The following is a 15,079-nucleotide window of genomic DNA, read 5'->3' as shown; positions in this document are numbered from 1 at the left end:
TAAAACCCGGAAGCAATCACCCTGCAAGGTTCCTACAAACCCCCACACCTCGCCCCCCCTCCCCCACTATATTTTGATTTGACGTAATTATTTTAATTGTTAGCGAAACTCAGAAACGTATCTCTTGAGTGGCTTTACAATAGAGGGTCGACTTGTAACAATTATTTATTTTATATGTAAAAAAAAACAATATTAAATCCATTACAGTCGCGCATCGTGCGGCCATCTTACTAGAGTAAGAACCCTCTTTCGAGGGTCTCCATTGGCTGCGCATGTTGCCGACGTCACCGAGCCGCGCTTCGACCGCCAATTGAAACCCGCGTTTGCCCGTCCCTTACAAAGATGGCCGCCGTACGAACCCGCCCCCTCCCCCTCTGAAGTCACGTCACGACCTCGGTCAGCTGTGCGCCGCATCACGTGGCCCCGTGACGTCACCCGCGGCGATGGCGTCTCGCCGCGTCCCGTTCGCGTAGCGCTCCTCCTCCTCGTCCACTTCGAGTTCACAATTTTTTATTTAAAATTATAATTTATTTTAGTTTTTTTTTATTACTTTCTCTAGTGCGTGCGTTCGTGCGTGCGCGTTGTAATTACTACTTTTATCTGGTTGCCAATGCGAAGGCTGCTGCTGTCGTCCTCGCGCGCGGGTGACGCTGCCACATGGGCGGCTGCGTGAGCGCGCGGCGCGGCACCTCCGGGAGCGCGCACGGCAGCTCGGAGCTCACGGGCGGTAAGTGGGGGGCACGGGGGGCTCATGGGGCTCACGGGCGGTAAGTGGGGCTCACGGGCGGTAAGTGGAGGGCTTGGGGGGCTCATCGGCGGTAAGTGGGGGGCTCATGGGCGGTAAGTGGGGGGCTCGGGGGGCTCATGGGCGGTAAGTGGGGGGCTCGGGGAGCTCACGGGCGGTAAGTGGGGGGCACGGGGGGCTCATGGGGCTCACGGGCGGTAAGTGGGGGGCTTGGGGGGCTCATGGGCGGTAAGTGGGGGGCTCGGGGGGCTCATGGGCGGTAAGTGGGGGGCACGGGGGGCTCATGGGCGGTAAGTGGGGGGCTCGGGGGGCTCACGGGCGGTAAGTGGGGGGCTCACGGGCGGTAAGTGGGGGGCTTGGGGGGCTCATGGGTGGTAAGTGGGGGGCTCGGGGGGCTCATGGGCGGTAAGTGGGGGGCACGGGGGGCTCATGGGCGGTAAGTGGGGGGCACGGGGGGCTCATGGGCGGTAAGTGGGGGGCTCGGGGTGCTCACGGGCGGTAAGTGGGGGGCTTGGGGGGCTCATGGGCGGTAAGTGGGGGGCTTGGGGGGCTCATGGGCGGTAAGTGGGGGCTCACAGGGCTCATGGGCGGTAAGTGGGGGGCTTGGGGGGCTCATGGGGCTCACGGGCGGTAAGTGCGGGGCTTGGGGGGCTCATGGGCGGTAAGTGGGGGGCTCACGGGGCACACACGGGCGGTAAGTGGGGGGCTCGGGGGGCTCATGGGCGGTAAGTGGGGGGCTCACGGGGCTCGGGCGGTATGTGTGCACGCGCTGACGGGGTGCACAGAGACACGGGGGTGACGGACTCACGGGGTGACGGACTCACGGGGTGACGGACTCACGGGGTGACGGGCGCACAGGGGCACAGGGCATTGGGTTATTGGGTTTTTGTCACCATACCAAAGTGTCGCCACATAAGCGTGGTTGGAATGGTTTAGAACAGTTTTTTGTGTTGTTTGTTGTCCTTCTCCCGCCCCTCCGATTATCACAGTTGGCTACGGACGGTGCGAAAGAAGTTCACGGGTTGATTGTCTTCAAGTCGCCGGGTCATTTAGGCGATGGTGGCAATGGTTAAACGTAGCAATGGGTGTTTGGTAGTATATTGGGTTGAACACGTAAGGGAGAGTTGGGTGTGTGGGGTGGTTACTGAGAGAAAGGGCAGATGAGAAGGGTCATGGGTTATTCCGTCAGTGAGGTAATGTTTGTTGAACTTCCTTCGCGCCGTACATAGCCAACCGTGGTGCCCCAATGTGTTGGATGACGGTGGAACGCGCGATCGAGATGGAGGCGGACACTGCGAGCTGTGGAATGAAGGGAGGGAATCGCGGGGTTGATTTAGTTGCCATCATAGGGCCATTGGGTCAGTGGGTAGCAAAGTAATGCGTGGTATGGTGTCACCTGTGATTTAATGCATTGTAGGCAAGCGTTAGGGGATCACGTCGAGATGTCTCGTGAAATTTCCAAATCCGCTGGGCTGCGAGAGCAGTGGCCAGGATATGGCAGGAAAGCGGGAGGGTTTGTAGACACGTGCGTGCGGAGTTTTGAGTGTTATGCACTCTGATGCCTGGTGGGATTTCCCTGGTTACTCCTCCGATTTCCTTCCAAACAAAGCCAAACAATCTCCTTGAAAATGGAATTGTCCAAACATTCGGATGTAGCAGGGCCCCTCCTGGACACGTGTTTCGAGACTCGGTGAGGCTTTCCTGGATAAATGGCATTGGCATGATCATTATGTCACAGAGGATAATTACGGGACAGAGGGGGGCCACTGGGGTAGGGTGCTCGAACAGGGGAGACAGGGCAGGGCACGGGGGCAGTAAAGTGGCATGCCTGAGCTGGGAGAAGTATGGGGGTCAGCAGTGAAGAGGGGGAACCAGCATGGCTGGGTTAAATTCTTCATGCAGTCGTGGATAAATCATGACTTGGTGATTGATGATAATGGTCATATTCTGCCACACGGACTTGGGTGGTATCAGGAGTCATGAGTAATTCACTACTGTATTGAATGAAGGCCTCCCAAATCCCTCGTCATCTCTCACATTCCAGTGATGTAAGTCAACTTAACACGTGCACACGAGCTGGTTGAATAATTTCACATCTGCGGGAGGTTAATAGCTTCTTAAAACATCGATCAGCTGCAGCTCCCGTGTCATATGCATAACTCGTTACTCGTGGACAAACTGCCCCAAAGCAACCATGACATATCCCTGCACAGCGTCAGTGTTTTGTTTGTTGACAAATGTAACGCGAGATGTATGTCCCGCTCTCGGTCGCGAGTATTATATTCAGATGGTATATGAATAACTCCCATGAAGCGAACAAACAAGAGTGTGGTCACGAGCGCAGTTTAGACTTTCAATTTAGTTTATTCGAGTGTTTCCGATGTACAGTATATTGTCTGTGCAGTACTGGCTTATTTTTCCACATTGCATTTGTTCTGCAATCACTTCCTGAGTGATTCTTTTGTCGTAATCTCAAATGCCCCTTTGTTCTCGCGCCTCGAGGTGTACTGCCGCAGGAGTCGCGGTATAAATATTAAATGATGACGATGATGTGGTGAACGGTGGTGCGGTGGTTCACGACAGCACTAGCAATCCAACAAGGCCAAGTAAGATTACTGGACCCTGGATAGCAGCAGTGACAAGTGGAGTCTGAAGCTGTTGTCAGCTTCTAATATGTTGCTTAGCGAGATGTGAACTACCTCGCCTGGTATACAGGAGGTTCTGGGTTTGATCCCAACCCTTGACATCTGTCAACCCTGACACCTGTACATTTGGAGTTTGCATGCTCTCGCCGTGGTCGCGTGGAGTTTTCTCCGACATGCGTTTAGAGTATTTGGCTGTTAAAAATTCCCACGTGATGAGCCACATTGTTGAGCTGTCATTTGTGGCCAGGTTGTTATGAAAAAGAGCTATGTAGCTCAGTGGGCCTTACCTGGTAAAATAAAAAATAGTTTAGCTTTAAACGAGAAATGCCTCTGGTGTGTGAACAACATTACCTAGGTACTCGATGACAGCATTTTCCGCAGCAATCTGTAGGCTACATCAGGGATTTTTTTTAATGCATTTCAGCCGTGTAAATGTTTTATTTAAGAAGTCAATCGCACCAGCTAACCAATGTCAAATTTTAACAGGGCCCACGATTATACGCTGCATCATTGCCACCATGAAGTCAAGATTTGAATTACTGTCAAGACAAGAGTTATTAGACAGCGAAAGCACATGTCAAAAGAGCGCTCCTACATTATTGAGACCGCCTCATGACTGAATATACGCTATCCTGAAGTTTCAATATGTGCTCCGTCTTGGACTGCTCTGTATGTTTCTGTTATGTCGAAAATAATTCTGAGTCTATTATCAATTTACTGCTGAATGAAGGCCTCTACACTGTTTGACCATACTTTTCACCATGTTGGTCAGGGAAGATGGGTTAGCCCACATTCGGTTCAAATATAGCTAGCCACTGATATTAACTATGGTTGAGACTCCAACTCACTTCATCAGGTTCATAGTGCAGCCTGCTAACCACTGTTGCTGCAACCCTTCTCTGTTTACAAAGCGGCGGCAACAATGAAGGTTGTGAGTTTTTATTTTTGTTTGTGCTGGCGAGTGTTGAATGTTTCCAACCTTGTCCCACGTAGCACTGGCTCGGGCAAAGGTCAGGCCTACGATGCGATGGCGTTTGCGAAAAGAGTTGCGTCCCGAGGTCGGGATGGTTACAAAGGGGTAAGGAGGCCACGTAATCCAACCCCGTGGGGAGCGAAGAGGGGAAGCTGGTGAGGTGCTCGCGGACGACAGACGGCGCTGACGGTGCCAGGCCACCTCACGGCTCTGCCATGTGCGGCTCAATTATTAACCTGCGCTGCCCGGCTACAATCCAGCAGCTTCAGTTTTTTTAGTTTTTGCGCGGAATATTTTTTTAAATTCTCGCAGTGTAACGTAGAAAAGTCCGCCGAGTATGTGCGAACATGCAAAACGCCTCCCCTATCTTCCCGTTGCCTTCTCGTGTTCGAGGCGGTTTCCAGTGTTGCAAAGCAAATTTGGCTTGGGAAATTTCCGAACGTGTCCCCTTGCTTGCATAGGGCAGATAATCTCACGGATTGTCAGCCGCCATGAGAAAACGGTTGGCATTGGTCTGAGGGGAGGGTCCTTGAGCTGAACGCAACATCACACAACACACAAACAGGCATGTACGTGTGTGCGCGCGCATACTCATCAAATTCAGCATTCAACTGCAAATAAGGGTTTGCCTCTTTTTGTTCAGATTCCAATGCTTTTCCCATCAGTTGGTGCAGCGGGCAGGTTCTGCCGGTTGCGTTTGAGCCTCGAGCAGGATTTTCGAGTCTGGGGACTGCGTGGCAACTTTTCTGGTTCAACCCAGTGCATGGAGGGGGCATTGGTGTTTTATTGTTGCCTTGTCACCGCCCTGCCGTTTCTTCTTCTAAGCCAAAAGTCATAATTCCGTGGGGTCGGCTGCTCAGATTCTATTCTGTGCCACTTTGTCACATCCACTAGCCTCATAGCTCATTCCACCACGCTATCATGAGTCATCTCGGTTTATCCTCCAAAATATTGATTGCAATTTCTTTAATTTACCCAGGAAAGTCTGGGTTCTTCAGGAGGATCCTGAGCATTTTCAAGGTGGGAGGTAACTGGAGAACGTGGATAAAACTCACGACAGAGGGGATTCACTCGAAGTTCTGCACAGATGGGTTCACAAACCCACGTGGTGAACCGCAGTTCCCGGGCCCACCTGACAGCGTAGCAGCTTTGGGAGTTTTACACATCTGTGTGATCCACCAATGCTCGCCTCCAAAGTGCTGGATCAGGGGTGTGTGCCACCATGCCTGGCTCTTAAAAAGTCCCAAAAAATTGTTCGAAATGAACACATTAAACGACTTGTTTTCATAAAGAAGGTGTTAAAAGAGACACCTGCACACGTGTTGCACAAGTTTTATGAGATGTGATTGGTAAATCGTAGACGATGCATCAAAGCAAGGCATCTCAGCCACGGGAATGAAACAGCCGTACATTACCACGTCACAACGTTCACGGTCGGACCTTTGAAAACTGAATTGTCTTGCTGGAGAGCGGTAAGAGGAGTAGGCCTGGCGGAGGTGAGAGGGAGGAAGGGTGCGGTTTCAAATGAGAGCTTCGGTCAGGCGCGTAGACGGAACGGAATGTCATAATTGGGCTTGTTAATGGATTCTTTGATAATCGTTCATAGAATATGTATGATTCCAAAAATTGTGGAATTTATAATCAAATCCACGCCGCTTGTTGAGTGTAACTATGGGCCAGTTTGGCACGCGCCAATGTTGAAACCGCACGGTGCGTTCACATGTGATAGGTTTCGTCACAGCCCATTACAGTACACGTTGCTTGCCCATTGTCAATCCACTGCTGGATGAAGGACGCGGCCACGCGGTGTCGGTCGTCGGGGCCTGTTTGACGACACTTGGGTCCGTGCCGATTGGTGAAGGTTGGTCAACCGATAGAGGAACAAGATCACGGGGGAACAGGCGTTGAAAATGTGAGACGGGCAATGCAGAGACGCGTGCGGTAACCGAAAGCGCTCGCAAGCCGAAATCCGTAATGGACTATTCGCTCCCAAACGCCATTTCATTGCCGAAAAAAAAGTGCTGCAACGCTCGAAATTCCGAGTGCAGCTGAGCCAAGCGGGCTCCTCTCGAGAACCTGTTTTGGATCAAGGCGACATCATCATCATCGCCTCGCTTCTGGAATGCAGACCCCAGCGCAGATCCAGGCCCGTGTCTGCTGCTCCAGCCACAGCAGCAGCAGCAGCAGCGCTGTTTTGTTGGCATTTCCCCCTTCCCCCCCATCTCGGGAGGAATGCGGGTGGATGAACGGCTTGTGGTTGTGTTGCTGTTAACCGCGGCTGTGTTGCTGCTGCTGCTGCCGCCTCCGTCGCGGTTGCGCTGCTGCCACGTTTTGTATTGCTGCTGTTGTCTCTCCGAATGGGGGGGGGGAGTTCGAAATAATGCGCGCCCCCCACCCCAACAAAACCCCACCCCACTTTTCTCAAAAAATGTTGGAAAAAAACACAAAGCCGTCATGTGAAATCGGGCGAAAGGAAATGCTGATAACTCGTGGGGATGGGGGCTTTTTGTTTCCAAACACTGGCCCGATTATTATTTGTGCACAATGACCGTCTCATCCGAGTCCAAAGGCCTTGCGCCTATGATGATGAAAAAAATCCTCGCCGCCGTGTGTGGACATAGCGGGCAGCTGGGCTATCTGCCGTTCAGGAAGGACGGAGAGATAAGTGCTCCGATGTTGGTTTAAGGCTGCGGTAGTTTGCCTAAGTGCTCCTACTGCTCGTTTGTGTTGTTGTGTCCCAGGTCTCCCTTGGGAGAGAGACCCCTACCCCCAGGTCTCCCTTGGGAGACAGACCTATCCCTGATGTCACTCGACTTGCATCTGGTTATATTTAGATATGTGTACATCCTGGCGGGTTATAGCTCGTTAAAGTACGGCTCTTAATAATGCTGCTATCACCACTTGCCCTTCAAGGAGTGCCTTGAGTTCAATGGGCTCTACTCGGGTAAATAAACTTCTGAACTTCTGATTCTGTTATTTGTTTAGGAATACTGTCCTGGAAACTCGGCAGGGCTGGCACTGGATAGTGCTTGGATGGGCGACCACCATTGCGTAAAACGGGTGTTGTAGGCTGCTGCTGGGATACGCTATCGGCAGACGCCTGTATCCAGCAATGCGTAGATTATGTTCGATGCTGCACAGGTTGACAAGTTATTTATCGGGATTACAGCTCAATTCAACAGTCGGTTATAGTGCACCGTCGTGTTTGCATTCCCCATCTCGTGCTCAGTCTCGTTTCTTCGCTGTCTTTTGTTCCACACAGCCGCAGGCGAATCGGCGTATAATTTTCTGTAAAGTGTAATCGATCCTTTGACGCACTATTTGGTGCATGGGCGAACGTAAATGGATCAATAGTTCCTTGTCTACCCTGCCACGTGCAGGTTGCACATATCGCATAAACGGAAACCCACGTTTCATTCGTTTGAGAAAAAATGAGTGTCCCGGTATCCTGAGTTGGATCGTGCTCGCGACTTCGTTTCTTCGCGTCCGGTGACCGCATTCGGCCTCCCACTTCGAATCGGCCTGCAGGGAGACCGTGGTTTGTCCATCAGCGGTCGCACTGATCGGGTTTTGTAGGGGGGAGATATTTTCGACTTGGCAACAACACTGCGTTTCTAACTTTAGCGTGCTCAAGTCACTGCAGGGGCGCAGTGACATACGTGGCCGAGGTGCGCGCGCATGTGTGTGTGTGCGCGCGTGCGTAAATGTGTGGTTGATTCATCGTATTGCTTCGCATTTTAATTCCGGTGAGCGCAAACGATAGCGCGTCTCTCACGCGGCTCCCGAAGCGTGAACTCGCGGCGCACTGTGCCGAACAGGTCGGGACAGGTCGTGCGGTGGGCCCCACGCGCACCTACCGGCACCCCGGCGTGTCGGGTTTCTCCGCTGGTGTTTTAGGAGCCAGCAGGACGTGTGGCTGTATACAGTATTTTATATATTTAAAAAAAAAACACATGTACGTAAAAAATATAATTTCTAAAGCATTTTAATTACAGTGCAGTCCTGCGGCGAGAATCTCAATCAAATCGATTTATTCAACACAATGAGGAGCTATTTTCAGAGGAACTTGTTTGTAGGTTTTTTTTGTTATTTCAAGGGCGTGGGTGCAGTGTAATTTGCTACACGCTGTCAAGCAGCTGACGTTTCTTCCATTCCACTACCCCCCCCCCCCCACGAGGTCCCAATTATATTCCAATTGTGATGGTAGCAGTACGTCACGAGACCAAGACATTTCCATAGATGATACTTGCAACAGGTAGTGCACCAGCCGATGTTGGAGAATTTCCCTGGCACTTTATATTTTACTCGGCAGCAGCAGCAGCATGCCAATGTCGAGCTCTGCTGGCCATAACAAGGGGAGCTTCAGGACAGAGAGTTTTGCTATTCCTTCATTGAAGTAGCGCACACGACTTTGGTTTACAAAGTGGGTCGATAGTTTGGGTTGTATGACCACAGTCGATTGGAGTTGACGAAGAAATGGACGTTTCGATTGAAAGATTTCGTGACTGCAGGGATTCATATTCTTGGATCTGTCAGTAAAATCACGTAGAAGGGACATAATAAAATAATAAAAAAGAAAACATTAAATTCTCACGACGTTTCGGCCACAACACAAGGACGGCTGAGGACGGCTGCTTGACATCACAGAACTGCTGAAGAAGTCACTTAATCAATATCGCTATTCGTCCACACTAGGAGGACACTTGTTACGTACCCTGCAAATGGTGTTCGTTGTGTGTCACTCAAGCAGTCGTGCGAATCTGACAGCTGGAGTTCAGGCAAATGAAGTGAAGAGCTAATTTAACGTCGAGGGTGTTTTGTCGTGCAGTCGTCGTTGACTGGTTTGAGACCATCGACTCGATCTCGACCCTGATGCCTGCCGTGTATTTGGAGTTTGTGTGTTCTCTCTTCCCGTGGATTTTTCTTCGGGCCCTCCGGGTTTTTTCCCCTTCACATTTAGAATCAATGCGTGTTCACGGTATTTGGCTGCAATAAACCTCCACGCGACAAGCCACTTCGTTGTGCTATCGTTTGTGGTGGCCCAGGTTGCTTCTGAAAAGGATTTTACGTAGCTCGGTGGGCCTTACCTGGTAAAATATAAAACAAACTTGCTGAATCCCTGAATCAAACCCAGTCATTCAGCGGTGGTGGCGTCTCCGTGTCTCATCCCCCCCCCCCCCCGAGCCATCTCGCCGCCACGACGCATTCCTCCGCAGGATACCGTGGCTCATAGACTCTCCGCCCTGTGCCAGTCAGCGAGCCTCTTGTTAGTCCTGTGGTGTCACCTCCTCGTGGCACGACGGTGCGTTGTCCCTGCTCACCGTGAGAGTTATGGAAGGTGTCCCCCTTTTGTCAAGTTGTTTGATTTTTTTAAATTCGATTTGTTGCACGGATGACGCTCCCATTTCGCCAGATTCCCTGGCTATTTTACCAGGGAGATCCGTGGCGTTTGTGTGAGCACAGCAGCAGCAGCACAACAAGGATAAAAGTCAATATTGCGGACGAGTACAGGTGCCTTAAGGAATATTGCACAATTCACAAATGATGCATTTAATGGCCGTAAACAAAACACACAAGACTCAAACAAACTGCAAATACAATATGAGAGCAAGAGACGCCTCTGCCGGTGGCGGTAAGCTCCATTTTTGTTAGTCTCAACAGTGACACAAAAACACGCGAATCGAAAAAGACGATGCAAACATGTGGGAACAAGAGGTGCCGTGTGCAAGTAAGCGCTCTTTGGCCTTGATTATGTCACTTCATCTGTCATGGCTTGTTGTCTCGCACGACATCATCCTGGACTGCTCACTGTCAGCTATGGAGAGGTGTTTTGTTGTCGCATGTCAATGAAGTTTAAAAAAATAACCTGGGGGAGAAAATTAGTTACTTTTTAAAAAATCTGCCATGTATTACGAGACTAAATAGTTAACATCGGCAACCGACGGAAAGACCTAGACAGACGGTGTGCTGCTCGAAGGTCAATTGTCGACTGTGCAACAATTGGGATCAAGCAAAAGGAAGGGAAACAATGCGTAGGTGTGGCAGCATCAATGACAATGGGGTGACAGGCGTCGTGCTGACCTCTTGACCTTAACTGATTCCTCTCCCCGGTTTCCCCTTGCGGGTCCCCCCTCCCCCCGAATACCACAGTGGCCTTGGGGCGGAACCAGCCACTGCGCAAGGAGCGTCCCAAGTGGAAGAGCGAGTTCCCCATGACGGAGGGGCAGCTGCGGAGCAAGCGGGACGAGTTCTGGGACACGGCGCCAGCATTCGAGGGCCGCAAGGAGATCTGGGACGCACTGCGCGCCGCAGCCTACGCCTTCGAGTGCTCCGACTATGACCTGGCGCAGGCCATTGCCGACGGGGCCAGCATCTCCCTCCCGCACGGTGCGTTACCGCGGGCTCGCCGTGTTCCGGCGATTATAGATTGTACGTGGTTCCAGATTCACAAGATGAGTGTCCTGCATTGCGTATCGTTTTAAATCCCACGTGATTCAACTTTCCACAATATTGCAAACCACATTTGAGTCCAAATCCTACACAATTCAGGCTTCCTCTTAATTCTGGATGTCGGATCATTTTGGATTTCAGACGATTGAGGATGCCACGGAATGCTTTCAAGATAAGGTTTTACTTATTTCAGATAATGGCAGTAGCATCGTCTTGCACTATATTTGCTTGTTAGAACTCAATGTTATCACCTGCAACAACTGTGAAAAACCTTTCGGTCACTTTACAAACGCTCTAAACGGTTAAATTGCCAGTGCTGCTTCTCCCCTCGGGAAAGTAAACTTGGCACCGATCCCCGATGGTGACTCCCTGTCCCTCGCCTCGCCACGCACGCGCAGGCACGCTGACGGACTGCTACGACGAACTGGGCAACCGCTACCAGCTGCCCGTCTACTGCCTCGTGCCACCTGTCAACCTGATCACCGAGGACGACGGCGGCGCCTACGACGACGATGCGGCGGCGGCCATCGCGGCCGACGGGGACTCGGCGAGCGGGCGCGAGTACCCGCTGCGCCTGCGCCTCTCCACTGGCCAGGACGTGACGCTGACGGCGCGCACCACGGACATGGTGGCGCACGCCAAGCGGCGGCTCTGCATCGCCGAGCCCTCGCTCGAGCCCACTCGCCAGCGCTGGTTCTTCGCCGGGCGGTTGCTGGCCGACCGGGTGGCGCTCGCCGACCTGAAGATCCCGCGCGACTTCGTGGTGCAAGTGGTGGTGACGCCGATTCAGCCGCCGGCGCCGCCCCCGCCCGCGCCGACGCCTGTTGAGAACTGAGAGAGCGTCCCCCCTTCCCTCTCCCCCCAACCTCCCCACTCCGTGTCGGCCTTCCCTCGTCTGCCACCCGCTTGACGTTGCTCTTGTGGACCTCGCGTTACGGACGTTGCCTTGCCACGTTCTCATCGTTGTGAAAGGATTACGCGGGGCTTTGATTACAGCTGGGTCTGACCGTGTCGGTGGCCTGGAAAAGACTACGGCACCCGGCACACCACATCCAGTATGCCTCTCGCTGCAGTGCTGTGGCTACTGCCAGTCACGTGCCACTTACACCAGTCTCGGAGTGACCCAGAACATATTCAGTGACAAATCAAGCCCTGGGAGTACATAGCCCAAAAAAGAGATGATCCCTTGTAGATACATGGGCAGGTTGTGTGCTGGGTGATGTACTTTTAGTTGACGAGAAACTTAAAGTTACTGTCAAACGCGTTATTGGCTGTGGATTTGTGCCTGTTTAGTTACTATAGCATTGCAGTGATGTCAGCAGGGCGCTAACGCAGGGCACCTCCGCAAGGATGCTGTTCAAGCTCAATCTACGGTGGGGTGTCACCTGAGAGTCGCTTTAAACTCTTCATTTTTCACCAACAGAGATTCAAAACTCGTTTCTGACCGCGAAGGTCACGCAGCCTAGATAAAGAGTTATTGGTTTTTTTTGGTTGCGCCTTTAAAACAGAGAGTGGAGACCTGGCCTTGGCGACGCTGTTGTTGGGTTGCCCCCCTGCCCCCCTCACGGCAATTTGCGCTGTGAGCTGCTGACGGAATTTGAGTGCCGAGACAAGCGAGGCACAATCTGGACTCGCCTCCACGCGGTGACGCCCCCGGTCGCTCTCCCCGTCGCCCGTCGCCTACCCCGTGGCTCGCCCAGCTTCGTTTCAAATCAAAGCCTTCACGTGCAATTTTTAGCGACGGGTCCGCGGCCCGCCAGCGGCTGGTTTTTGGGGTTGGGGGGGGGGGGCCGTGCAGCTTCCCCCCCGGGGTTTTTTTTTTGTCAGCGTTGCGACCGCGTGGGTGTCGTTGACGGTTTCACTAAACGCTACTTTGCTGGGTCTTCCCCGTAGAAATGTTGGAGCAGAAGAAATGTATTCTCTCTCTGGATTTGCTTTCGTACGTTACGATTAATCGCGTCATATTCTATAGTTTTTGCTTTTTTACCGTTGGGCTCAGATGACAATTGAATTGACAGTTTGCGCACAACAGCCCATGAGCATCATGTATTGTATATATACAGTATATATGTATGTGTACATACACGCACACAACTTATAGATCTATAACAAAACTGTAAAAAAAAAAATCATTAATTTAAATATTAGCTCTAGCTGCCTTAATAGCGATGTAAACATTAGTTCACTGGTAGCAACGGGGATTTGTGCTGTGCCAATGAATGACTCGTTGCTCGGGGTTGGAGGATCGCATGAAGACGGCGCTCGCGGTCGTGGCCCCGCTGTGACGCCGACTGCCTGTGCGGCGGAGCGAGGGAGGGTGGGTGGGGGAGCCAGTTGGCTGGAAAATTTACGCCCGTGGGTGTGATGCACTAACCCTGCTGCGTGGAGCCCTCTCCTCTCCATTGTCAACACACAGGCTCAGTTTCAGACTCTTGTTGCCAGGGTCTCGTGTTCTTCCGATGCTGTCGTTGGGAAGAGAGAGGGTGTTCTGCAGACGTTGGCCGAGTGTCAATTCCAGTTCGCGTCCACCTCCGGCCGCGTCATCACTACGTTGGGTTCACTACGTTGGGTTCACTACATTAAAGTCATCAGCTTAAGGTCGGGTATCTCCACACCATTATACTGCCCTAAGCCAGTGTTGGGAAATGCACGCGTTTTGTTTGTGGCTTGGGTCGATTTTCTTCCAACAACAATCTCTGTTGACCTTCCACAAAGAGGTGTAATCACTTTAGCATCTTAGCATCCCCAGAGACGCAGTTACGAGATGTGATATAAATGGCAATAACGCACTTGCCTGGGATTGGAGAGCTCTCTGCGTTGATTGTACGTGCGGGGAAGAGGTGTCGTAGAATTTGGTTTTGGGGGAAAAAAAGAAAAAACCGACTTTGCTTTCTGAGGTCATCTGCTTTAGCACTGGTGGTGATGCACAGGGCGTCGATCCGGAGTTTGTTCATAACAAGAGGTTATTCAGGGGCATTATATTTCAGATGAATACACGAGTTATCTAGAATGTAGTTAGGTTGTATTCTCCCCTCCAGCATTGTTATTTTTGTATGTTTCGTCACAATTATGCTCCTGGATTACATGCAGGAATATTTTTTTTAAACGGATTTTTTTTAAAAGTCTAAAGTCTTTAGTGTAGCGACCATACTTGTTTTTAAGGGGGGTGGGGGGGGGGTGTCTTAAGGTCAATTATTTTATTTTATGACATGCCTGGTAAGTAAATGTAAATCCAAAATTCTTGCTAAATATCGCTCGTATGTATATTTGGATCGTTATTTTCTTGTTAACCAAAGGTGAAATGTGTGTGGCTGCCGTGGCGACGCGTCGTACCTAGGCCAGCATCGACGGGCAACTCTCAAGTGCATTGACAGACGAATGCAAATTCTGCGCTGCCCCTTACTACCTACTAGCGTGTGAACTGTGGTCAAATTTATTTTGTTGAAGCCGGGTTAGCTGGGCCGGGCGTGGGGGCGCGGGAGTGGGAGAATGTGCGCTGTTACCCGTTCATGTGTGAGGGATAAGAAAATGTTGCCTTTTGCACAAATTATATGAATAAAGTATGTCGTTGTTTTCACTTGTCGACGTCTCTGGCGGGTGTTTTGTGTGAGATGGAGGAGGCCTTCATCCAGCAGTGGATTGGCAAAGGCACGACATTATTACATCGTAACATTCAGTGGCCAAAGCGTAAATGTGTAAGTCCTCATGTGAAACGTATTCGCCCTGCAGCTCGTTAATACGGACATTAATCATTTACCTATCACCCTCCAAAGCAGCCTCCCACCCACGGCCCCTTATTTAACCAGGCGAAGCCTCATTGAGATTCAATCTTCAGTGGACATCTCAACGTGTGTAGAGTAATAACAATAAAAAAGTAACAATTTGCATATTTTTGTGAATGCGCTGCTGGATGAAGGCCTCCCTATATATGCCTTATCGGTCATGGGCATTGTTTGACCATACTTCACCATCCAGGTCAGTACGGCGAGGTGACGAATTGAGGGAGCCCATCAAGCGGGTCCGACAAAACTCATCACTGACGCTCCGCCCTGTCAACAGAAGGGACCCCAATGGAACGATGCTGTGTGAGAGGGAGGGAGACCTGGGTAATATTTAAAAGTAATTATACCGAGGCTATAAAAGGGCGCGATAACATCAGACGATGCGGCTCAGGCGCGCAGGTGACCGTGTTATGTAACATCGTGTACGCAATACCGCCACGCTCCCATAACTCGCAACCCTCGTCGGCTATAAATAAGTGCGTGA

At 51.4% G+C, this 15,079-nt stretch overlaps 1 protein-coding gene across 1 annotated transcript; it reads left to right on the top strand.

The window, feature by feature from the left end:
• Positions 1–446: 446 nt before the first annotated feature.
• Positions 447–14,353, top strand: LOC133343507 (ubiquitin domain-containing protein 2-like). The gene is made up of 3 exons (XM_061553170.1): positions 447–727; positions 10,514–10,750; positions 11,212–14,353. Exons 1-3 carry the CDS (start codon positions 658–660, stop codon positions 11,646–11,648), a joined length of 744 nt encoding a protein of 247 aa, XP_061409154.1. The 5' UTR covers positions 447–657; the 3' UTR covers positions 11,649–14,353.
• Positions 14,354–15,079: the final 726 nt, after the last annotated feature.

The sequence above is a fragment of the Lethenteron reissneri genome, chromosome 17 (assembly GCF_015708825.2).
Source record: "Lethenteron reissneri isolate LAM-NWPU_2019-01 chromosome 17, ASM1570882v1, whole genome shotgun sequence".
NCBI lineage: Eukaryota > Metazoa > Chordata > Hyperoartia > Petromyzontiformes > Petromyzontidae > Lethenteron > Lethenteron reissneri.
Note: the sequence above shows the minus strand (reverse complement) of the source record. Positions and strands in the feature narration are given on the sequence as shown.